The following is a 24,397-nucleotide window of genomic DNA, read 5'->3' as shown; positions in this document are numbered from 1 at the left end:
CCTTGTTGCCAGCATTAATAAGACACCTTATATAATCCTTATTTCTCGTTTCCCCAAAGGAAAAAGTCCCAGACCTCAGGGCTGCTGGCTTCAGAATCATCCCCTAACCCCGTAGAATGGTGCCTCGAATACACACGAGTAGAGGGGCCAGGAGTGGGGTGGGACGGCCACTGCAGGTCTAGGGAAGCCCTTGTCTGAGCTTCGGGACGGGGAGCTTGGGGTCCAGTGCAACTTTTGGTAGCTGACGTGGTTGGTGCCCCAAGGTGAAGACCTGGAAGTTGAAGGATGGTGGTCCCAGATGACGACGGGCATTGCAGGCCACTTAGGCCACTTTAAGGCTTTGGAGGAGTACAGTGACAAGTCCTGGTTGCACACAGCTTTTAAAGGTCGCAGGAGGCAGGGCTCATTTTGAACCCATTCTGTCTGTTGCCTTAGGGCACATAGTAACCACTGCCTGCGGCCCTGGCCCCAGGCCCCGGAGGCTTCCGTCCTAGTTGGGGGACGGGTAGCATGAGAACTAAGACCAGGGCATTTCGGTCCGAAGCGCGCGGTGAGAGAAACCACGTGGGGATGGAAATGCGGCTGGGGCCGGGTTATCTGTGGGCTACGCACCGGCGGCACCGACTCTGTGGAGCCCGGTGGGAAACCCAGAAAGAAGCTGAGAGCCTTGGAGCAGCCAGGACTGCAGGCCACGTCGGCGTGAGCTAGCCGAAGTATCCCCAGGTGCTGCCCAGCCGCTGCCAATCCCGAGAGATCGCGTACCGGAAGCCGCAGCGAGGCGGAGGGCGAGGCGGAGGGCGAGGCGGAAGTCCGCCGCGAGGCCCCGCCCCGCGCCTCACCGCGCACGCGTCGTGGGCTCGGCCGCGCGGCGGCCTCGGCAGCGGTGGTGAGTGGCGCGGCCTGGCGGCTTGGCGGGGATGTGTGCGGCTGCGCCCGGGTCCCTCCCCGCGCGTCTCGTGCGTCCGGCCCGGCCTGGGCGCCTCCGCGGAGCCCTGCGGGTTTCCGAGCGCTGGAGGCCCGAGCGGCCTCCCGCGGCGCTGGGGGCGGGCCGCGGAGCCTGCGCCCGGGCTCATCCCCGGTCCCGCCCGGACTGCGCGGCGCCGCGGAGCCTTCCGAGGGCAAGTCGGCTGATTCGACATAACCAAGGGAAAATCAATGAGCTTGATGACAGGGCAGTAGAAATGACCCAAACTAAAACACAGAAAAGAGTAGAAAAAAAAACAAACCTAGAGCAAAGGGTCCAAGAACCGCGGGACAACATCAAAGTTAAACGTATTTGCGGTTGGAATCTCAGCGGGAGACAAGAAAGAATGGGGCAGAAGAAATATTTGAAGTGGTAATGGTTAAGGATTTTCCAAAAATAATGAAAGATACTAAACCACAGATCAAAATGCTTAGAGCAGCACAAGCAGGATAAATAGGTTTAAAAGGAAAAAAAAAAAAGTAGTTGTATAGTCAAACTGTCGAAAGCCAAAGGTGAACAGAAAATCTTCAGGGCAGCCAGAGGGCAATTCCATAGGTGGAGACTTTGGGGAAAACCCTCCAGGTGGCAGGAACAGCAGGAGCGAAGGCCGGGGTGGCGGGTGAGAAAGTGCATGGAACACCTGAAGGACAGTGATGGAGCCACTTGAACTGCAGCCTGCTGTATGGAGGGGTGGGGGCTGGACGGCAGAGTCATTGGGAGATAAGTCCCAAATTAAAGAGGCCTTAAATGCCGAGGAAGGGAGTTTATTCTGCAGTCTGGTGGGGAGCCCCTTGTCTCTGAAGCACCACCCACAGCCTTGAATTTTGTCATGCTTTTTATGCATCTATTGAAATGATGGTGTGGTTTTTCTTCCTTTATTCTGTTGCTCTCATGAGTTGGCATTCACTGGTTTTCGAATGTTGAGCCAACAGTGCATTCCTGGGTTGAATCCACTCTGTCGTGACGCCCTAGGCTTCTTATGTATTATTGAATTCAGTTTGCTAATATTTTGCTAAAGATATTTGCTTGTGAAGGATATTACTCTGTAGTTTTCCTGTAGTAGCCTTGTCTGATGAATGGTATCAGGGTAATACTGGCAGTTTTGGTGTCCATGTAATATTGGCCTCAAAATCACTTGGAAAGTGTTCCTTTCTCTGTATTCTGAAACAGTTTCTGTAGGTTGGTATTACTTCTTCCTTAAATGCTTGACAATTTGCTGGTAAAGACATCTGGGCATGAAGTTTTGCTGGTGTTCTATTTCTTTTTTTTGTTGTTCTTTTTGTTCTATTTCATTTTAAAGGAAAATTTTAAATTATGAATTCAGTTTTCTTAATAGATAAAGGGCTATTCAGGTTTTCTATTTCGAGTCACTTCTGATAAATGGTGTTTTTTCAAGAAGTATATCCATTTCATCTAAACTGTCAGATTTATTTGGTAAAAAAGGTCACTGCATTCCTTTATTATCCTTTTAATGTCTGTAGTCTTAGTGATGTCCCCTGTTTCATTCCTCATTGTGGTAATTTGTATCTTCTTCCTGTTTTTCTTGATCAGTCTGATTAGAGGTTGTCAACTTTATTGACATTTTGAAATAACCAGCTTTGGTTTTATCGATTTTTTTTTCCTATTGTTTGTCCATTTTCTGTTTCTTTGATTTGAGTTATTATTTTCTTTTTTCTGTTTATGTTGAGTTTAATTTGCATTTTTCTAGCTTCTTAAGGTAGAAAGTTAGATGATTTATTTTAAGCCCTTTTTTCCAATTTAAGCATTTAAAACAGTGAATGTCCCTGTAAACACTGCTTAAGCTGCATTCTATGTATTTTGATATTTTGTATTTTAGTTTTCATTTAGTTCAAAATATTTTCTAATTTCTCTTGTGATTTCTTTGAATTATGGTTTATTTGGAAGTATATCATTTAATTTCCAAATACTTGGGGATTTTCCATGTATCCCTTTGTTACTGATTTTAATTTAATTATTATGGGGTTGGAGAATGTACTCTATGATTTCAGGCTTTTAAAGTCTGAGGCTCATTTTATGGCCCAGAATATAGTCTATCTTGGTGAATAGCTCAAGTGCGCTTGAAAAGAACGTGTGACCTTGAGCAGGTCTCGTACTTACTCTGAACTTGAGGTGCCTTGTCTGTACGGTGCCCTTCTCACCTGTGGGTAAGAAGCAGGCAGTGGGGAGCTTTGAGATGTGGGTAGCTCTTGGTTCTGTAGGCGACATGCCCTGTCTTTTGACCTTGCAGATGGCGTGTGAGGCGGAGTGCCGCCCCTCGGGGGTGTTTGAGTGCCAGCTCTGTGCCCTAACAGCTCCATATAGCTACGTGGGGCAGCAGCCCCCCGGCACCCAGTCTGTCGTGTGAGTACCAGGGTCCCAGCACCCCAGGGAGCCCGCCCAGAGCTGGCTGGCCTAAGTCTGACACAGGGCTTGACACAGGGTGTTGTGTCTTGGGCCACCCAGCCCAGGCTCTGGGCACTTCAGGTGTGACCCAGGAAGGCACAGGGCAAGGTTCGAGGGCCATCCGGCTCTCCTAGAACTGCCCAGTCCCCACCTCCCTGTTCAGCCCAGAGTCCAGCAGCTGCCCCAGCTGTGGGGTGGGAGCACCGTGGCTCAGGCTGAAACAGCTCCGCAGCTGGGAACGCAGGGAGCCGCAGAGGCCACCGCGTCTGGGGCTGGGCCTTGTCACTGGTCCCGCTGGTTCCTACGAAGACACCTCCTCAGCGGGAAGCTGCCTGCCTTGCGGCTCTTGTGCTGGTGGGAGTGAGCCCTGAGGACCAGCTTCCCGTGCACCTGCCCATGGATGGCCCAGAGTAGAGCCAGTGGGTCCCGGGGCTTGATTCTTGACCTTCAACTTGTCCTCCATCAGAGGCCACCTTGTGGGGATCTGACCGGTGCATTACGTGGGACAGGCGGCGGGGGCCAGGCTTCTTTCCTCTGGCCCTGAGGAACCTGGGGTGTTGCCTCGGATCCTGTTGGTCTCCTTTCTGATGTGCGCTGTGAGGCCAGAACCTTAGCCAGGGTAAAGCGCCCTGTTCTCCCCGTGTGGAAGCAGGCAGTTTGGGAGCGGGTGTCATCCCGGAGGTGAGGGGAGGGCTTGGAGAGCTTGCGTGGAGGTCTTGTGCCTGCCCGCCGCCCTGCTGAGTCAGGCTGGGGTCTGGGGGCTGAGTTGCAGCAGCCCTTCTTTGGGCCGAGGAGGAGTGGTTCTTTTCCTGCGGTTGACACGGAGCCCGGAGCAGGTCTCATTTCATCCCAGCCTGGCACCACTGCTCGCCTCTCTGCTGCTACTTGGTGGCACAGGGGGCCACCCCTCCCCGCGATGAGCACGCACGGTGAGCAGGCCCCGGGGAGGTCCGTGCAGCCGGCTACCTTCCGTCAGCAGAGGTTTGGGCCATTCTGCCCACTGGCACCACTTCCTGTCCTGCAGCCTCCTGGAGGAGAGCTACGTCATGAGGGACCCCTTCACCCCCAACAAGGACAGATTCCTGATCCTCGGCTCGAGATGCGGCTTATGCGGCAGGCTGGTGTGCGTGGGCCCGGTGGGTAAGCCACGTGCGGCTGGGGCCGCCTTCCCTCTCTCCCTGTGGCTGGGACCTCACGTGTGTGACTGTGAGAGAGGTGACACGTGAGCCTTTCCCAGGGACAGTGTGAGCGGCAGCCTTTCCTGGCCTTGGTGGTCCTGGGAGCCCTCACGGTCACGCAGCTGGTCCGCTGCATTATGGGTGGGTGCCTGCAGCCAACAGAGGGGTAGGGGACAGGCAAGCTGGGGTCAGTTAGAGGGTCTCATGGGGGGTTGAGGAAGAGAGAGAGATTCCTGGAGGCTCTGGGAGATGCTGCAGTGTGCTTCCCATGGCACTCAGGCTCCTCCGTCCCCCTCTTCTTTCAGGAATGCAGTTTATTCTACTCCAAGAGATTTTGCCTCCCCTGTGTCCGGGAGAACATTGATGCTTTCCCTCAGGAAATTCAGCAAGACTTGGAGAAAAGGAAAGTCCCATCCAAGAGGCCTGCCAGCCAGCCTGGTTCTCGAACGTGAGTCCAGTCGGGTACCAGGTTCGCAGCAGTGCGCTGCACGGGGCTCCTGGCCAGCGGGCTTCTGTGCCCTGGCTCAGAGATGGGGCCAAGCTGGGAGCCGCTGCGACCGACCTTGTTTCTGGGCCATCGGGAGCCGTGTCTGTAGCCAAAGGGAGCTGGGGTCTGCCTGCAGCAGCAACAGGGCCAGGAGCCACGCAGAGAGGGCGCCCAGAAGGCAGACCCCAGACCCCAGTGCTCCAAAGACCGCAGCACCCCCGCCCTCACGGCCCCCACCTTAGCAATTGGTGAGACACTGATTGTGGGCTCGCCACGTGCCTGCCAGTTCTTAGAGGGCAGGAACTGCTCTGTCCGATTCTGTAGTTTCCGCAGGACCAGTGCACACTGCCTGGAGGGTGCTAGAAACATGTTTGATGAGAGTATGAATAAAGAGCTTTTACTGACCTATGTTTGCGCCGGGTTTTGTCTTCTGGGGGCACGTCGTCCCAGGTCCGCTCTGTCACTGGACTCTACAGGTAGAGACCACGTCAGCTATGGGGCTGGGGGGCTGTTCCGGGTTAAGGGCAGACCCTACAGCTGGGGATTGGTTTTTTTCAGACCAAACAGTTCATCTCATAGCATCACTGAAAACTCGCCAAGTAATTTTTAAAAATAGTTTATTTTTTAAAACCATTAAGGCAAAACTGTACCCTGAAATTAACTCTTTACATTCATCAGTCTTACAGTAGGACATTCCAAACATATAAGTTCCCATAAATTCAGGATAGAAATCAATATATACGATCAGTTCAATCTCCTAAAGGGAAAATGAGTAAGACCCAAAATTTAAAAAAAATTAAAGTTATTTTATAGCCATTTTCTAATTGCCTGGAACCACTGCCAGTAAAGTGACTAGGAAGATTCCATTTGCTCTCCTCTGCACACCCCGGCTTCCTGCGGCCCTGGATTCCCCACCGATCACACCCAGAGGGTCTGCGCTGGAGAGAGGGCGTCAGAGCCTGCTCAGAAAAGATCTGCTTTGGAATTGCTCCTGTTTAGTATAAAATACAAAGGGTCTGTCAGCCCCTAAATACTTTGAGAGTATAAGGCACCCAAGAACAGTAACGATAAACACACATCAAGGAATCAAGCTCAGTCCTGGCTTTGGGAACCTGCACCACTCTGCCATGTGTCTGGCAAAGGCTCCCCTGGGTTTGGGTGTGGCGGCCCTGTGGGTCCCGGGGGCGGTACAGATACACATCAGGAAGAAATCTGCCAAGGTATGGAAAACATCGTATGGGAGACTCACGGGCTCTGTGGCTTCTGCTTTATACTCCGGGTTGGGCTCTGGAGGCTGCAGAGACCCAACCGTTGCCAATCACTGCCATCGGCATCTTTCAAATTGCAAAGTTCTTTGGTAACAACCCACAGGTAGTAATTCCCTGAAGAACAGACAGCTGCTTACTACACAGGACTAGTTCATGGTCTCCAGCGGGATCCTGCTGTGTGAAATCGGTGACTTCTGACCTGGGTCGGAGGCAGCCTTGCCGGTAGAAATGATAAAACAAGACTCATTCGTGCCTCTTGCACGTGAAGCATGGGGAAGGGAACAGGTTTACGGGGAAAAGAATTCCACGTGGCTCAGGAGAGAAGGAAAGCTCTGATGTGTGTGTGTGCGTGCGTGCAGTTGTATTTCAGTTGTGATATTTCAGCTTCCTGTGTGTTTTCAACAAGTCCAAGAGCCAGGCTAGTGAGAGTATACGTCAATTAACACTGATTGCAGAAGAATCCCAATGCTTGCTATTAGATGCATGATTGTGAGTAAAATATTTACATTAGGATTTTTTTTAAAAAACCTCAAATCACAGTATTTAAGATATAGCTATTAACATAGTTCTTTTTTACCATACAGTGTAGAAAAAATAGTGATAACTCGAACCCGAATACTGTAATTCTACCGAAAACCGTACTGAGTGGTATCCATCTCGTGTGAGGTACATTTTTTTTAGGCCTGAAAAAAGGACCAGACCGCCTGTGCCTTTAAAAAAGAAAAGACATTTGCCCAAAGTGAATGATTTGACCTTGAAAAGATGAGCCACTCACTTGTGTTCAGGGCCTGGAGACTCAGGGGCCCCCACTCCTTGTCAGGGGAGCCAGGGCTCATCGTGGGGAGCTTGTCTGCGCTCCGGCTGGCATGACGCTGTAATGTTCATCACTTAATGAATTTTAGATGCTGAGGGTGGGAGCGGGGGGAGAAGGGCAAGAGAGGAGGAGGCTGGTGTATTACCTTCTCTGGGGAAAAACATGGAAGCTTTTCACATTCCACCCAAACTAGCAAACACATTTTAAATGAAAAATACCTGACCCAGGGCTTAATTTGCTATTTGTGATGTAAAAAATTGATATTTCTTCGATTTTTTTCATATAATGCATTTAACAGCCGCGGGGCCCAAAGTCCTTGATGTCTACCAGTTGCTGTAGTCAAGAGGTGACCTTGACGTGGATGCAGTGTGGTCTTGTTCTATGTGGCAAAGGATTCCAGAAGGATGTGACCGCATGTGTTCCCCCGGGACACGGCACATGGCTCCCCTTTCTCAGGGGGGTGGAAGTAAACGGTTACACTTATCTTGTCTCAAACTGAAATTCTGAGAAGCAGATGGTCTGTCGAGAGCCCCCTTCGAGATCTGAGGAGTCCGGGTGCCTCAAGCCGGGAAAGGGTGTCTGGAAATGAGCCCTGGGCGGCAGCTTCTTACTCTCTGCCCTAATAAGCAGCCATACCCACAGCAGCCCACGCTGCTGAGATAAGTTTAAGGACCTGCCGCGTTCCACAAACACAGCATCACGCAAAGCGCTACGTAATTCTTTAAATGAAAGCGTGAAGACACGTTGTCTTATTCTTTTCCTTGCAAAACTTCCACTATCACATTTCAGTTTGTCCTGTAGTTTCCAGAGAAGTAGAATGGGCCTCCTATATTCTGAGTCAGACCAGATTTACTGCCTTTGTTCTCACTCCCGTGTGTTTCACGGGCTGAGGGTCGACGACCATTTTCCTGAATTGTATTAAAATGGCACCTAAAAATAGATACAAATCTCAGCAAAAACTTTTAGACCTCAACCTTTGGAGCCTAACCTTAGATCTTTCTGGGCAGAAGGTCCCTGGAGGAGAACACGCCCCCGGAAAAGTCCTTGCACTGAGAAGGAGGAAAGCGCCCCGTTAGCGGGGGTGGGGACGCTGTCAGCATTCACTGTCCGCCCCTTCGTTCGCTCCTCCCAGCCGAGCTGTCTGCGGAGCCTTCCTGCTGTGCCGCCTGGAAGTCACTGCTGTCAGGAAGGCAAGAGTCCCCTTAGCTGACAGCTCCATGCAAAGACTTGGTTGGTAAGAACCCATAATCCCGGGGGAGCCCCGTAAGCTTGGACCAAGACTTAAGAGCAGCTGGGCCGCTTACAAAACGAGAAGAATAAATACAGACAGTCTGTCTTTGGAACCATCCAGTGCCCGCACCACCAACGCCATGGGAACAGTGAGTGTGGCGAAAATCCTCCCTGGACACTTTTTAATAATCGCTGAGCCCCCCTGCTGGTGGCATCGGTCTTAGTTTGCGACTTCTATGGACAGTACAATTTCCTTGCATCTCCTGAATCGACACCACTGTTGTGAACCTAAGAACAAGTGACCCTTCCAGGAACACGTGCAGCCTGGGCTCCGGGCTAACCCACAGGGACCGCCTCGCCGCACCCTCGCCCGTCTTAAGTGCAGGGGCGGGAAGTGGGGGAAGCAGGCCACCCCCGGGGCTAAACCTGCACCGCCAGGCGGCCCTTTTCGTCCACGCCGGGTGTTTCCACTTGAAGACGGGGCTGAGGATTGGAGGCGACAGCAGGAACTTGCACCGAAAGCGCAGGTGGGGAGCCGTGAGCACCTGGCAGTCTTCCTCGTGGGATCTGCGCTTCGCAAGGCCACACGGGTGGAAGAGGCACTTGAAGGTGGCTGGGTTTCCCCCGGTCCCTGGAAGCCCCCATAAAAGGCCAGGCCGGCGGTCAAGTTGGTCTTAGCTGGGAGCGCCGGACCCCCTGGTTGAAACAACGGACTTATATTTAAACAGGACTTTTTAAGACATTGCAGAGACAGGTGTGGTCATTGGGTCAAGACAAAAACAAGAAACAAAAAACCCTCCATCGTGCATCTGGCCACCAGGTGTCAGATGTGCCCAGTGTCACAGTGGCTTGAAAAGGAGTCAGGCACAGAGGGGCACAGGTGGGGCCGGGGCGTGGCGAGGCCTCCTGAAGCCACGGTGTGACTGAGGCTTGCACGGAGGCATCTCTCCACCCTCATCTGCCAGGATTTCCCCGTGAACAGCCTCATGCATGGCCAGCAGGCATAGCTCAAGAGGAGGCGGCCCTGGGTGAGCAGGTCACCCGGGGCCCTCGGCAGTGAAAGGGTGGAGTCCTAACCACTGGACCACCAGGGAATTCCCAAGGCTCCCTTTAAACAATAAAATTCCTTTAAAAATCCACATAACCTTCCATTTCTCAGTGTGCACACGGCAAAGGTGAGCATCCAGCCTCTGAGCCCTAACAATAGATGGTCTGACTAGAGCTGCACCAAAAGGCCCAGTGCTACGTGGACCTTAATTTTAACAGTATCTTTTGATAGCTCTATTGAGGTAGCTGTCATGCTGTAGGTTTGGGAAAACAGTAGTTGCTCAATTAATAGTACTTATCACCATACATCAAACAAAGGATCTTACTTGGGCCTTGAGCTTCTGCTCCGATCTTAGGCTGCTGCCCTTTGCTGGAACGTCCACGGTCCTCAAGGTCGTCTGTTTTCTTAGCGTTTCATGTGGCCCAGTGTAGGAAACGCATCAGTACCGTGGAAAGGTGCTGTGCTCTTAAAGTAGAAGGAAGGACTCCCTTTAACAGGGACATCTCTCACGGACATTCTGGAATTCTGGAATTCTTTCCCCTCAATTCACATTCACTGTTTACCCCTGCGCATATATCCTCTTTGGGAAGATGCTTGAAACGCCTCTCACTGGAGAGCTGTAGAAAGGTCACAGGGAAACCGGAGGCCAGGCGGGCAGCAGGAAGGGCTCTGGCGCTCTGGCAGTAGTCAAAATGCTCCTCTGACGGCTGGGGCGCCCTGTTTCTGACAATACTGGACGTCAGGGCGGCGGCGTCCTGCATGTGCAGCCCTCAGGCTTCTCGCAGGGTGGCAGGGGCAGAAGGCAGGGCATGGGACCCCCAACTGGAAATGCCCAGGAGGCAGAGAGGAGGGGCGTTGGCAGGACGGCAGCAGGGTGTCCTGGAGGAGCCCCATGGTCCCCCCTTCCCAGACAAAGGCTGCCTGGTAATCTGTGGTCTCTGAAGAGTCTGGCACTTTCTGTGATGACAAGTTGAGGAAAGGAAGAACCAGGTTTAAACAGTGGCTTGAAGAGCGGGTCAAGGTGGTGAAAGGGGGTCCTGCCATGTCCTGCATCCAGCATCCCGGGCTGCCAGCTCCACGCTTGTGGTTTGAAGCTTCTGGAACCTGCTTCCATCGGACCTCATGCTGACGTCTACTGAAACCTAGCAAGCAAGAAGTGTGCTCTTTAAATAGCTACTATTCGAAAAACTACCATATATTGAACTGGCGAATAATTCATCTATATTTGACTATCAGTGCTTGGAGAAATCTTTGATTAGGTGACCACAAATACTCTGAGTGGCAATTAGTGACCCTGTTATTTCAAATGAATTTCTTCCTATTAACAAGTGAACAATGTCAAGTGGCTTTCAAGCTGAGGTCCTCTGTGGCTTCGCCAGGGGCATCGCTGGTGGTCTAGCTGGGCCCCAAGAGGACCAGACGCTCACTAACGCCACTGATGCAGAACCTGGGCCCGCCGTCAGCTTGTTCCCGTGGCACGCGTGAGCTAGGAGCTCTTTCAGACAGGCTGTATGAGAAGCTAAACAGAAGAGACAACCCTTCCAAAAGCCTGAGTCTGAAGGCTCACTTTCCGACGCCGTGTCCATTTGAATAGATCTGTCCCAAGACTCCAGAGCAAGAGGCCACATACACCTGGCACCGGGATCCTGCCCCGAGACCTTGGACAAGCCACAGGCCTCCAGGCTCATTAGCCCAGGGAGTTCGCATTTTAGGAAAGAATGGGGATACGGATGCACCCTGTGACTCAAAGCTTAACTCCTTTCTGACTTAGGGCAACCCCTGACTGGTGTCATTCTGAAGTGGAAACGCTTTGATTTGCTTCCAGCAGATCCTTTGATTGGATCTTTAAAAAATAATAAAGATAAAACACACCACTAAACGTGTAATGTGTAAAAGGATGTCCTAATTGTAAGTTTTGCTTTTTTCTAGTTGAAGTCTCACAGTTTTATTTACAATAATGCTGATCTTGGGAACTTTATCAAATTCAATCCTAGCCATTCTTTAACGGCAAATAATAATGACCTTATAGAACCAAATTTCCTAAAGATAGAGGGGGAGGGGCATCAAGGGTACAACCAGGTCGTAAATGCTATCGCCCAAGAGGCATCCAGGGGCCGAACTGGCAGGGTCAGCCCAGTCTGGCTCGGGGGAGGCACTGCTGGAAGTTCTCTGATGGGACCATTAATCTACCATGGTGGACAGAAAAAGAGTATTTCCAGGTCCATGTGCTCTAGGCGAAAACCATAATCTATACCGCCTTCATAACTGGACCAAGGTTGAAAAGTTGATCTTTAAGGCTGAAACAGATGTTGCAGATAATGGCAAAACTACCTTACATATGTAGTTGGAAAAGGAAACAACTCTGAAAATCTTTGTAAAAACCACCAGCCTGTTGTGCATCCTGAGATGAGTAAAACCACCATCTCATATCCACCCCACACCCCCCCGCCCTGTTCATTCTCCAGATGAGACCCCTGCCCCCAGGCCACACTATAAAGTCACCTGTGCCTCGTCTTCTCCACTCCAGGGAGCAGCTACCACCAGCAAGAGTTATAAAAATTAAGCCGCATGTTTAAAAAAGCAACACAGAAAAAGACCAAGGAGCTGCCTTGACAGAGGGGGCCCAGAGCAAGATTTACAAATAACTTGTCACTTTGCCCCTGGAGACGTGACCCTGGCCCCCAAACAGCCTGAGTCAGTTGGTTCAGATTTGATAGGAAACGGAGGTGAGAGGAACGGGAAGCTGACATGCTTCAGAGTCTGTCTTGTTCCTGTTGACCACAGACACTAGCCTTAAACAGGCGGAGGATCGAGTCCAGAGGGCCCGTGAGACGTGGCTTTCCGGGATCTACACAAACCTGGGAATAGGCTTTTTCACATATTAGTTACACCACAAAAACAGCGAACTGAAACAAAACAATCGCTGCATTTTGATAGCTTATCGAATCATTCTTTGACATTCTAAATCCTACGATTCAAAAACAGCATGTTGTCTTTCTTCAAATTCAGGAAACTTTTAAAATACCTAACCTTTGGAGACATCTAGGTTTACAGGATTATAAAAATTACAAAGTGCTGATTAGTTTTCAAAATTATAAAGGAGCACAACAGTCAAAAGGTGGTGAAAAGGGCAGACAGACCACGTATTTTGAGGTTAATTCACCAGTAAATTCCTAATGTGACAAAAATCTGCATTGATTCACATCGGGTGCATTAAATCAGACCACTGAACACCATTCTGCTTAATTTTCCAAGTCCTGACTAATAGCTGTTTATCACTCGCATTTCTTGAAGCAGTGGTTAAAAAAGGAAAGAAACATGGAACAGGATTCCGGTTACCTAGAGCTTATACTTTCCTTCGTCCCAGGTTCAAATGGTGACACTTGTGCAAAGTTGCGTTGCTCCCATCTCTCACTTGTAGTGCTGTCGCCTTTAAAAACGCTTGAAAAGTTTCTTTTTTGTGTGCGTTTCCAAGAAATCAGTACATATCCCTGTAAATTTCCTGCAGCAGCGGGTGCAGGGCGGCGTCGGACTCTGTCTTCTTGATCACCTGCACCAGTTGCGCATGCTCCGTGACCAGCTGCCGTAGATCTGCCATCTTTTGCAGGAGTTTTGGGAAGAGAAAGACGTCGTCGGGATGGTTGCTCTGTAAGTGAAGTTTGAGCACGTGCACGATACCCTCCTGCATTTTTTCAATGTGTCCCACATTTAGAAGGCCGGGCCGATCTATCCTCAAAAGAAAGGAGAGAGGTTTGAGTGCAATTACCAGCATGCTAATACCTAATAACTGTTTTTCAGTTTGAGAAACCTTTTTTTTTGGCGACGCCACTCAGCATGTGGGATCTTAGTTTCCCGACCAGGGATCAAACCCACGTCCCCTGCAGTGGAAGCGCGGAGTCCTAATCACTAGACTGCCAGGGAATTTCCCGAGAAACCAAACATTCTGATTGGACACGGCCTTTTTTTTACCAAAAGCTCAGCTGCCTTTAGATGCTGTCAACTTACCTAGAAGATAGAACTAGATTTTTCCCAAGTCGCTGGGCCTGATAGGGGCAGACAGGACAAATACTCATTCCTAAATATTTCTACGACCTTAAAATGACTAGCTACCTTACAGGGTGGCCGCTTCATTTAGGATTTATCTGATTACCACCTGTCAGGGGAAAACCTGTATGTAGAGGAGTAACTATACACACAAACTGCTTCTGCATAATATGGAAAATGAAATTCTTCTTCCTGTGTCTTCTTAGATGCTCGGTTTCAACAATATTTAAGGAGTGTGATTATGTTTGACTTCGGTATTGTGGTATAAAGCACCGTTACAGGTACCTTCCAATATAAATCAGCTGAAAAGAAGGTGGAGCCAGAAAGGAATCGGAGGATGGATACGGGAGGATGCTGAGGTGACCCAGAGAGGGGAGGTCTGAGGCTTGGTGCAGGAAGGGTGATGTGGACACCAGGTGACCTCCCCGGGGCGCCTCGGACACAGACACCAGACTTCCTGGGACAGCTCAGATCCATGCATCCTGCCCTTGGTCCAGAAAATCAGCCCCCACCATCCATATGCAATAGGCAGTGCTCTCTTTAGAGTCCCACGCATTTCTAGGATTTTCAGAAGTGTTGCTCATGATGTGGATTTTTCTTTTTCTTTTTTTTTTTGGTTATAAAATAATTACTAAGTTTTTAAAGAGAGAGATTTAAAAAAATAGTAAGTGAACCCCCCCTCATAATTTTAACCCCATCATACAGATTTCATGTATATCTCACCAGACATTTTTCTGATCTATGATTAAAATGTCTTTTATAAAACTGTCATACTACTTATAAATAGCTGTGCATTGCTCTCCCCACAACACGACATCTTGAGCGTGCAAAGGACGGTGACAGATTACATTCTGTGCTTTTTGCCAGAGCACAGGACTTCCTCCACCTGTGCCCAGCTGGATGGTCAGAAGGACAGACCTCGTGGAGCTGGGCCACCCTCACCCAGCTCCGCGTCCAGAGTCCGGGCAACTGTGGCCAGCCTCAATTCCGCGAGTGAGGAACTCGCGGGGGACAGTACACCTTCAGGCAGCTTGAGGAGGCAGTGGCCCCTTCGGTCTCCCCTAAGGCTGGGTAGGGTCAGCCGAGTTTACAGTAGAGGGTTGACCTTCTTAGACCCAGGACAGGGCTATTTAAAGGAACGTGACACCGAGCCAAAAACCTGGGGACCGCAGAGCCAGCTCCCCCATACAGAGGCCTAGATCCTCCTTCACTGGGATCCATTTCCTTTGGCAAAGCACACTTTGCAGTCACTGACAGTTAGCTACTGATATTTTTCATTATGAAATAGCATAAATATACCAATAGAGACAGCAACTGTACTAACATCTGTATGACTTTATAGGATACTGTCTGTAATATGGATATAATATGATAATAACATAATTATAACACTGTCGTCCCTTGGTATCCGTGGGGGATTGGTTGCAGGACCCCTCGAGATGCCAAAATCCACGGATGCTCAAGTCCCATATATAAAATGGCATATAACCTACGCACCTTCTTCCATACACTTTAAATGATCTCTAGATTACTTGTAATACCTAACACAGTGTAAATGCTATGTAAATGGTTGCTGGTGTGTGGTAAATTCAAGTTTTGTTTTTGGAATTTTCTGGAAATGTTTTTTTCTGAATGTTTTCAATCCGTGGTTGGTTGAATCTGCAAATGCAGAACCCACAGATATGGAGGGCCGACTGTATATGATGATATTATACACCATGCATTATAATATTATTACAATTATATCTGATATATAATAGATATTAGATATAATAGATATAATTACATTATAATTATTAATGATACCTAATCTTCCACTATATTCTAAATAAATATACATTCATGTAATTACAGATAGAACATTTATACTTTACAAACGTGTTTATATATAATAACATGAAGTTTGGGATTAACATATACACACTGCTATACATAAAATAGATAATCAACATGGACCTACTGTATAGCACAGGGAACTCTACTCAGTATTCTGTAAAAATGTAAATGGGAAAAGAATCTGAAAAAGAACAGATATATGTATATGTATAGCTGAATCACTTTACTATACCTAACACAACGTTGTAAACCAACTATATACTCCAATATAAAATAAAAATTTTAAAAAATAAAAAATAAAAGCTCTGAAACAAAAAAATAACATATGCTATAGTATGATATGATATTGATATCATTCTCACTGAATTCTGGTCAGTGGCAATGTGGGGCTCGGACACCCTTCTCCCCTACAGTGTTGGCTCCACCCCACTCACGTCGGATTCACCACCGCCAAATTCTCTAGGTAGGAGGCTGTGAGTGCCACAGCACCAGCAGGTGAAATCAGTAGCTTACCTCCACAGCAAATTATAGCAGCCACAAAAAGGGAAATATCACTGTCATCCAGCTCCAGTGCATTAAACTTCATTGCAAAATCGAACTTGGGCTCCATGATATCACAAAATGGTTTTCTTAGGCTTTTTAGGAATTCACGAGTTATAAAACCATTTCCATATGCTACCAGCATCCCGTCTTTATTCATCACAGAAGACAGCATTGCAAATATGGCCTCGTAAACTCCATATTTCAGCAAAGTGACTTGGTCGTTCAAGTCCAAGTTTGCGAACCCCGGGATGGACTTGGCGAATTCTGTGAGCTCCGTGACCGTCTCCACAGACGTACACTGGCAACAGTGGAAGATGCGGACCTCTGCCTCCTTGTTCTGGATGCCGTTGGCCACCAGCTTGGCCACGAGAGTCTTCTCGGCCATACACAACGTCTCCATGTCGTGTATGACAAAAGGCTGAAAAGAAAAACACTGGAATAAGTCGGGTAGTTGGTGACAAGCTGTCTTCTTAATTATCAAGAAACTGGGGCTTCCCTGGTGGCGCAGTGGTTGAGAGTCTGCCTGCCAATGCAGGGGACACGGGTTCGAGCCCTGGTCTGGGAAGATCCCACATGCCGCGGAGCAGCTGGGCCCGTGAGCCACAACTGCTGAGCCTGCGCGTCTGGAGCCTGTGCTCCGCAACAAGAGAGGCCGCGATAGTGAGAGGCCCGCGCACCGCGATGAAGAGTGGCCCCCGCTTGCCACAACTAGAGGAAGCCCTCGCACAGAAACGAAGACCCAACGCAGCCAAAAATAAATAAATTTAAAAAAACAAAACAAACAAAAAAACCGTCAGAGCTTCAGCTCTGGGCGGCAAAAGAAAAAAAAAAAAAAAAAAGAAACTGATGAGTAGCTGCAGTACTCCAGCCACCTGTCGAGAATCAAATCATGTACAAAAAGTCCTCATCCTTAAACAACCTCAAAACTAGTTGGGGACAAGAAGACATTTAAGAGAGGACAATATAAATCAGTAAGATAATAATCATCATCGCCTAAAACTGGGTGGGGATTTCATTGCTAAGAAAGTGAAGTTCTGGGAATTCCCTGCTGGTCCAGTGGTTAGGACTCCGTGCTTCCACTGTAGGGGGCACAGGTTCGATCCCTGGTCGGGGAACTAAGATCCCGTATGCCGTGCAGCATGGCCAAAGAAAAAAAGTGAAGTACTGATTTTGGCAATAAAGCTAACGAGAAAGAGAATATTAGCAAAGCACTTTAAATATTTTATAATATTCTCTGAATTCCCAAATACTATTGCAACAGCCAGTAATTACAATAATTCTTTTTTTAAAAAATTAATTAATTAATTAATTTATTTATTTTTGGCTGTGTTGGGTCTTCATTTCTGCGCAAGGGCTTTCTCCAGTTGCGGCAAGTGGGGGCCACTCTTCATCGCGGTGCGCGGGCCTCTCACTGCCGCAGCCTCTCTTGTTGCGGAGCACAGGCTCCAGACGCGCAGGCTCAGTAGTTGTGGCTCACAGGCTCAGCTGCTCCGCGGCATGTGGGATCTTCCCAGACCAGGGCTCAAACCCGTGTCCCCTGCATTGGCAGGCAGACTCCTAACCACTGCGCCACCAGAGAAGCCCCTACAATAATTCTTAATTTTGCCATTTTATGAACTTTGGAGATAATCATCATTATCCAACACTGACTGTTGAATGAATAAATTTGGCATGTAAATAAATACAAGTCAGAAAGTTGGCATTTGTGTGGAAGTAAACAAACAAGCACTGTTAAACCCTTGCTCTTGGGGGATAAACCGGAAAGCCTTGAAGGACCCTCGTTTCCCGGTACAGGAGACTGAAATCTTCCCACCACTGCTCCATGTTCTGAGACAAATACCAAATCCCCATGGCAGCTCCCTAAATGTGGCCTTACCACTTGCATCTAAACCCACCGTTCCTGCCACTTTATAAAGATCTAGCAGAGGAAAGAAGAGATGGTTGGCCATGTTATTTGAAGCCAACATGGTCAGAAGCGATGATGTATCTGGTGGGGCTTAGAAGAATGGGCACAGATACCGCTGCTGGCCAAAATTTATGCCAGCTCTGTGTGCAGAGCAGAAGAAATGGCAGTCTCTGAGGGATCTCTCTGATTCATAATGTGTTCTACAGACCAATAACGAAGTGGGCTGAGGCATTATTTTCAATCCCCACTGGATAAACACTGAGTGTATAAGAAGCCCAGTGATTTTAAGAATCACTCTGCCTGTGGGCAAAACACATCACTGACAGTGCCTCTGTGCCCACGGCACGACGTGTGTCCTATTTCTGGGCTCACAAGAGCATCAGGAGGAATCACAGCACAAAGCCATCTTCCGGGTACCTGCTGGGTATACCGGGCACAGAGGTGGATGTGTTGGGATAATGTGATGCATTGCCTACGAAATGTTTAAACAGAATTAGAATTTGCAAGATAGTGTTGGACAAAAAAAAGATCTGATTTCACATCTGAGGAAAGGGAATATTTTTAAAATTATCTGTGAATGACTGAAAACATTCTGAATACAGAACTCAAAGCCCAATTTCTAACAATCTCAAGTTTGATGAAGGAAGACTAAAACTCTCTCTCTCCAAAGACTTTAAAAGCAGGCCAGGACTTCCCGGTGGCGCAGTGGTTAAGAATCCACCTGCCAATGCAGGGGACACGGGTTCAAGCCCTGGTCTAGGAAGATCCCACATGCTGCAGAACAACTAAGCCCATGTGCCACAACTGCTGAGCCTGCACTCTAGAGCCCACGAGCCACAACTACTGAAGCCTGCGCGCCTAGAGCCCGTGCTCCTCAACAAGAGAAGCCACTGCAATGAGAAGCCCGCGCACCGCAACGAAGAGTAGCCCCTGCTCGCCACAACTAGAGAAAGCCCATGCGCAGCAACAAGACCCAACACAGCCAAAAATAAATAAATAAATAAATAAATAAATAAATAAATTAATTAAAAGCAGGCCAGATTTACCACTGTTTTGAGAAAGTTTGGGGGCAGTTCTGCTTCACAGGAAGTTGGAGCTCGGATTTAAAGTATTAACGTTTATAGGATGGACCAGAAAAATGTTTTTAAAGGATAGATGGCAGTACTCCCTCAATTCCAGAAAATATTATAAGGCCACCTTGACTTTATTCAAATCACTGGCTTTTCAAAAGTACATTCAGCAGAAATAAAGGTGTTACATTAAAAAAAAAAAAAAAAAAAAAGAATCCTGTTGTCAAAAAAAACCCTCGAGAAACACTGAGTTAAATTAAGTTAGAGCCTACCAGAGTCTTTAACATGAGTGTACACCGTGGATCTTTAAGAATGGGATTAGCATAAACAGTGGTTCCCAGTGTTTGATTGCAGAACGCTTATTATTATTATTATACTGTTGTTGTTATTTGGTAGGACATCTCTTGGACTAGCACAGACTGGCTGTATAATTTGCAGGGCCCAGTGCAAAATGACAATGTGGGGTCCCTTATTAGAAAGTGCTTACGAATTTCAAGACAGCAGCAGAGCATTAAACGTCAGCACAAGGCCCTCTAAGCAGGGGCGTTGTGAAACTGGACACACGCCCAGGACGCTGGCCCTGAACTATTTTTATGTGTAACATTCTCTCATAAACAGAGACTTCAATGGTAATAAATATTTCATTTCAGTTTTATAAAATTATCACCTGGATTTTAAAAGGCAGGCCTCACTAACAGGCAAAATTAGAAATGATCTGAATTCAAAACAAGTGCTAACATTTAAAAAATCATGTCTATTACAGCCAAAGAGATATTATACAGTAACACCCTTGAAAGTTTGCCAGACTTTATTGAGAAACATTCTAGATTAGACTATTTTAAAAATCCAGAAGCTTATATTTAACTTTGGAATATTCTTTTTATCCTCAAGCTTGAACATGAATATATCTGATGTCACGGGTGGTCATTTCAAATCAATGAAGCACGTTGTAAAGCTTTTAAACAGCACAAGGCAGAAAGCTGCCCACTTTCCCCCCCAAATCACTCCACGCCAGGACCAGAAGTCCCCTAACTGATATATATTTCCCTCGCTCACACCTGACACTGTTCTATGTGTGTTAATGATGTTATTTATAAGAATTCATCTCCAAAACACATTGAAACAGCATTTTCTATGAAAAAGTTTGGCAGTGCCACCTTTTTGGAGAAATTTAATTGTGACTTATTGGTAGAATTGCTTTGGATGAAATGATCTAATAAGCTCTTGGGTAGGTTTTACTACACACTTCTAGATACAGTATAAAACAGTATGTTTTTCAATCTACTGACAAGCTATAGGTATAATATTTCAATATAGCACAGCAGGCCAAACCCCATGGTGTGGTGTGAGGGGGCTGCCATTCCAGGATGCCGCCCCTCCCGGCAGCTCTGTCTCTGACCCAGGACAGATGGAGCAGAGACTGTGGCCCCAAGCTGGAGGCCCCAAGCTCTGGGGCGCACTGGGCTGGGCGGGGAGGGAGGAGGAGGGCTGTGCTTCGACACAGAGAGGAAATGGGGTGGGAAGTGAACCCAGCTTGGAGCAAACAGTGCCGTCAAAGGCAGTGGCTGGCCCTGGACACTCCCTTTCAAACTGGTACCCGCGATGCTCTGGTTTGGAGGCGGGCAGAAGCAAGCAGTCGACTCTCAGCAGTACCGCGAATTCTGTTTTTCCTATCCAGTGAAGCCCAGTGCTGGACTACTGGTCTATCATTTATTTCCCTAAGACCAAAAGACAGATCCCTCTCCCAGAGTAACTGTGTGATGGTCCTCAGCTGTCCAGGTTTCAACATGGCTGTGGGTGATGGGCTCCTTCTTAGAGCGCGTGGATCTCAGTGGGGTATGAGAAGGATACTCCATGGAAATCAAGTTAATATTAAACAAGAGTGTTTGGTTCTGAGTAAAGATGACTTTTAAGTTTGCTTTGCATTCTGAAAACCCAAGGGAGATGTAGAAGAACTCAGCAAGATCTAAAAGGATTCCAAGAGATCAAGAATTTGGGTTGCTTTAATTTGGGGCTATACGAATCATTTCCAGGATAGAAATTCAAAGGTAAAAGATTGCTTTGCTTTCACCCTTGTGATCTGGAAAGGGTTAGGGTGGAGTTTCTGCGAGCCTCTGGGGCCGCCCAGCATAGGTGTGGCTTTGCCGATTTAACAAGAGTTTGCTTGAACCCTCCCTCCTAAAGTACCTCAGCCTGTTTAATTGGAGAATTCACCGAAGAATGAAAAGACTCAGTAAAAAAGAGGTTTGGTTTGTTCATGAAAGTAAGTAGCTTGTGAGATGCTTTATTTTCCTGTGACTAAAAATTCCAGCTTGTAATTCCCAATAAAGATGGCTTCAAGCTACTCATTAGTACAAATCAAACCTGTTTCACCACTCTCATAGGAGAAAGGCAAAACATCTTAATTCGCCAACCTTGGGCCATGCCCCTCTTTGAAGGTAGCTCTGAGATTAGGTCTGTAATGGAGACAAAGGCTTAGCTAACTGTGGAGTGGGGAGAGGGTGGCATCAGGCAGGGGAGGCGAAGTGTAGGCGTCCACAAGGGGCAATCTTAGTTGCTACCGAGAAGGTCCAGAACCGTCCAAAAAGACAATAAAGTTTCTGTAAACAAAGGACCCTTTCTAAGCCCCGAGATGTCATTTCCTTCTCATTGGAGAAAAAGAAGGTGGGCAGGGGGTACGAAGGGGAAGGTCGGAGAGGCGAGAGCAGTTTTAGGGGAAAGGATGCAAGAGCACACTTTGAGTGGGAAGTGAATAGTTTCATTTTCTGGCATTAAAATAGGGATAAAAAAATCACTTAAGAAGCAACCTTAGAATCTGGTAAACTATTAACCAGACTTTTTGAGTGCATTAACTACATAGTCATTATAAGAACTTGGTTGCTAGGAGCTTTGAGGTGGATCAAATGGGACGGGAGTTGCTGTTGGGCTACGTTTTATAGTCTCTGAAGGAAATGTTTCCATTGCATTGTCTCTCATTTGCGTTGGGGATAAATATGATTTTCTCAACATTTAGGACGTATTTCCTCAATCCTCCTCCTCGACTCTAGCTGACGTGTTGCCAAAGGAGTGCTTCAGACTATAATAAACAGCAGCAAAGCCACCTACCGGATTGTTGCTGGCCTTTCCCGCGAGGATGACGCGGGCCTTGACCTTGTTCATGTTGAAGTTCTTCAAGTAGGCCTCGTAAATCCTCTTGGCGAGAGATTTGAGATCTGCGGTTTCGGAATTTTCTAGGTCGTGTTCACATGTAAGGATTTCTGCTTTCAATTTTGCTTTTTCAGATCTTGGCATTCGTCCGAAACGAATTGCTGGGGGTCGGAGGGGAGAAACGGAATAACGGAAAACACAGAGAAATGAACAACAAAACATGGAACAAGGACTAACAGCTGGACGAAAGGGTCACACCACGGGTTAAACTATGAGCAAACATTCATGGGTACGTTAAAATCCACTTCTCGGCACTATACAGCTTTCTCCCTTGGAGAGATGAAAATAAAACTCAAACTCCATATATCCTGGACTTTTAAAAAAGCTTAAAATCAAAGGTAGCACCATGACTCACTTTATCAGTAGGATGGGCTTAAGGTCACTTCATGTCGTTAGGTACATAATTGATCCTTTCGGTTAAGGAGATGAAAGTGAGCCTTAGAAGGAGTTAACATAATACCGTTTTCTTTTTCCAGAAGGTAGACATGCAACCCTTATGAACACATTATTTTAAATTCACTTTCCTATAGTAATTGGCAAGTTCTAAAATAAGAGTATGGGGACTTCCCTGGTGGTCCAGTGGTTAGGACTCCGAGCTTCCACTGCAGGGGACCCAGGTTCAATCCCTGGTCGGGGAGCTAAGATACTGAAAGCCGAGCAGCACGGCCAAAAAAAAAAAATAAGAGTAGGATTGAAGATAATTAAATTCATAATATGGTAAAATGTGTGAAATGGCACATGCTTCATACATATGATATGAACATTAAGACATCCCAGTGGTTTCCAAGGGGTTTCAAAATCTTATATCAAAGTTGTACCATTTGAAGTTTCTAACAGTATTTCCAAGGGTTCTACTGGATCTCTGCTATTTGAGGCTATCATGTTACAAAATGACCCGAGTATTAAATGCTGCAGCACATTCATTCAAAATACAGTCTGTTCCGACCCGATAAGGGGGGTAAACTGAGGCATGGGTGGGGAAAATGCGATAGACAACCTTACCTACCATTATGGGACATCCCAACTGAAAGGCACTTGTGAAAACGACAATACTGGCACTTATTCCGATTCTTTTTCTGAATCTTGCAGCTACGGTCACATGTGTCATATGCCAGCTTTAGCCGAATAGTTCTCCGAAAGAAACCCTGTGGATTGATATACAGTTTATTAAAGAATATGGACCACTGAGGAATCAGTATCATTCCTTTATTCACATTTCCTGTTGCTCATTTATTGTCTTTTTTTAAATGAACGAAATGTAGAGAAACAGTTCATCTAGAAAGTCTGATGTAATTGGGGCAAATTGAAAATTTGAAATTTCATTACACGTAAAATGAAGAACAATAAAATGAGGCGAAAGTCAAAGTAATTTCAACACATCCTCACCTGGCTTGGGAAGACACAATTACAGTCTCCTGAAGAGTGACTCTGCCTTGCTAAGATTTATACAAATGTGACTTTCTCTTCTCAGAGGACAGATCCATATTTGTGACTAAAAAGTTCTAGGAATTTTTGTAAGAGAATATTAACTCTCTAAAGGACAAAGATTATATAATAAAAGGAAGCCAGCTGGTTGTAAATAATTTTCTTGCTTTATAAAAGTATCTTAGGGACTTCCCTGGCGGTCCAGTGGTTAGGACTTAGCGCTTCCACTGCAGGGGGCACGGGTTCCATCCCTGGTGGGGGAACTAAGATCACATGTGCCGTGTGGTAAGGCGCGACCAAAACAAAACAAAAACAAAACCAAAACACAAACAAACAAAAATATCTTAAACTTTACTTTAGCAAAGAATCAACTTTACTATTTAGCTCATAAAAAAACAAAAGTAAACAAAGGTGACTAATCATGGCCCTGCAGAAAAGGCCACTTTGCAAGCAGTTTTTTTCAAGGTATGTGGTTGGCAAATTGTGAAGGGTTTATATTTGCACTGGGCTCTTTCCTCTTTGCTTTCCGGTCATCCTTCCATAGTTCCGCTGGAGGACACGGCCTGACCCCCTGCACTGCGGGCCCTGGGTCACCTATGGTTAGAGGTCCAGCTGAGCTGGCACAAGAATAAGGATACACACAAGGGTGCTCGTGGTTCGGGTGGACAGGCCCCCGACATGCAGGAAGGGACTGCTGGGGGATCCCGAGAAGCTGGGGAGGACACAGCCGTGGGTCTGGTGGTCGCCCAGCATGTGCTGCAGGATCCTGACATCTGTGATGGTCGTGAGAACCACTGCCCTCCGTGACCTTCGGATGAGGGTGGAGAGAGAAAGTGGGCAAAAGCTCTCTGACCTCGCATCCAAATGAAGGGAGCATCTTTAATGTGGTTTATTTTCTGTTAAAGAAGACACTCTCTACGTCATTTACAAAGAACAGCCCAGCAATATGCCATAGACTCTCCAAAGAGGGAAAG

General features: G+C 47.4%; 2 protein-coding genes across 10 annotated transcripts in view; one reads left to right on the top strand and one right to left on the bottom strand.

Annotated features, from left to right (window-relative positions):
* The first annotated feature begins 851 nt into the window (after window positions 1–851).
* CDPF1 (cysteine rich DPF motif domain containing 1) lies at window positions 852–5,422 on the top strand. 4 transcript variants are annotated; one of them, XM_068560739.1, is made up of 4 exons: window positions 852–886; window positions 3,213–3,325; window positions 4,392–4,503; window positions 4,851–5,422. In XM_068560739.1, exons 2-4 carry the CDS (start codon window positions 3,213–3,215, stop codon window positions 4,995–4,997), a joined length of 372 nt encoding a protein of 123 aa, XP_068416840.1. In that variant the 5' UTR covers window positions 852–886; the 3' UTR covers window positions 4,998–5,422. The 4 variants fall into 4 exon arrangements, with proteins under 4 accessions (XP_068416840.1, XP_068416837.1, XP_068416838.1 ...); XM_068560736.1 differs by having other exon boundaries at window positions 4,347–4,503; XM_068560737.1 differs by lacking the exon at window positions 852–886 and adding an exon at window positions 1,185–1,336 and having other exon boundaries at window positions 4,347–4,503.
* A 265-nt stretch (window positions 5,423–5,687) lies between these two features.
* PPARA (peroxisome proliferator activated receptor alpha) overlaps window positions 5,688–24,397 on the bottom strand; it is a 75,502-nt gene continuing 56,792 nt past the window's right edge. For 5 of the 6 annotated variants that reach the window (XM_068559753.1, XM_068559757.1, XM_068559751.1 and 2 more), the window contains 5 exons: window positions 23,005–23,143; window positions 21,897–22,099; window positions 15,786–16,233; window positions 11,895–13,118; window positions 5,688–10,534 (listed from right to left, as the gene is read on the bottom strand). In XM_068559753.1, coding sequence (XP_068415854.1) covers window positions 12,871–13,118; window positions 15,786–16,233; window positions 21,897–22,099; window positions 23,005–23,143 — 1,038 coding nt within the window. In that variant the 3' untranslated portion in view covers window positions 5,688–10,534; window positions 11,895–12,870. The remainder of the gene's footprint in view (window positions 10,535–11,894; window positions 13,119–15,785; window positions 16,234–21,896; window positions 22,100–23,004; window positions 23,144–24,397) is intronic. The other variant, XM_068559756.1, reaches the window with a different exon arrangement.

This window comes from Eschrichtius robustus, chromosome 13, assembly GCF_028021215.1.
Source record: "Eschrichtius robustus isolate mEscRob2 chromosome 13, mEscRob2.pri, whole genome shotgun sequence".
NCBI lineage: Eukaryota > Metazoa > Chordata > Mammalia > Artiodactyla > Eschrichtiidae > Eschrichtius > Eschrichtius robustus.
This window is presented reverse-complemented; position numbering and strand designations above follow the sequence as displayed.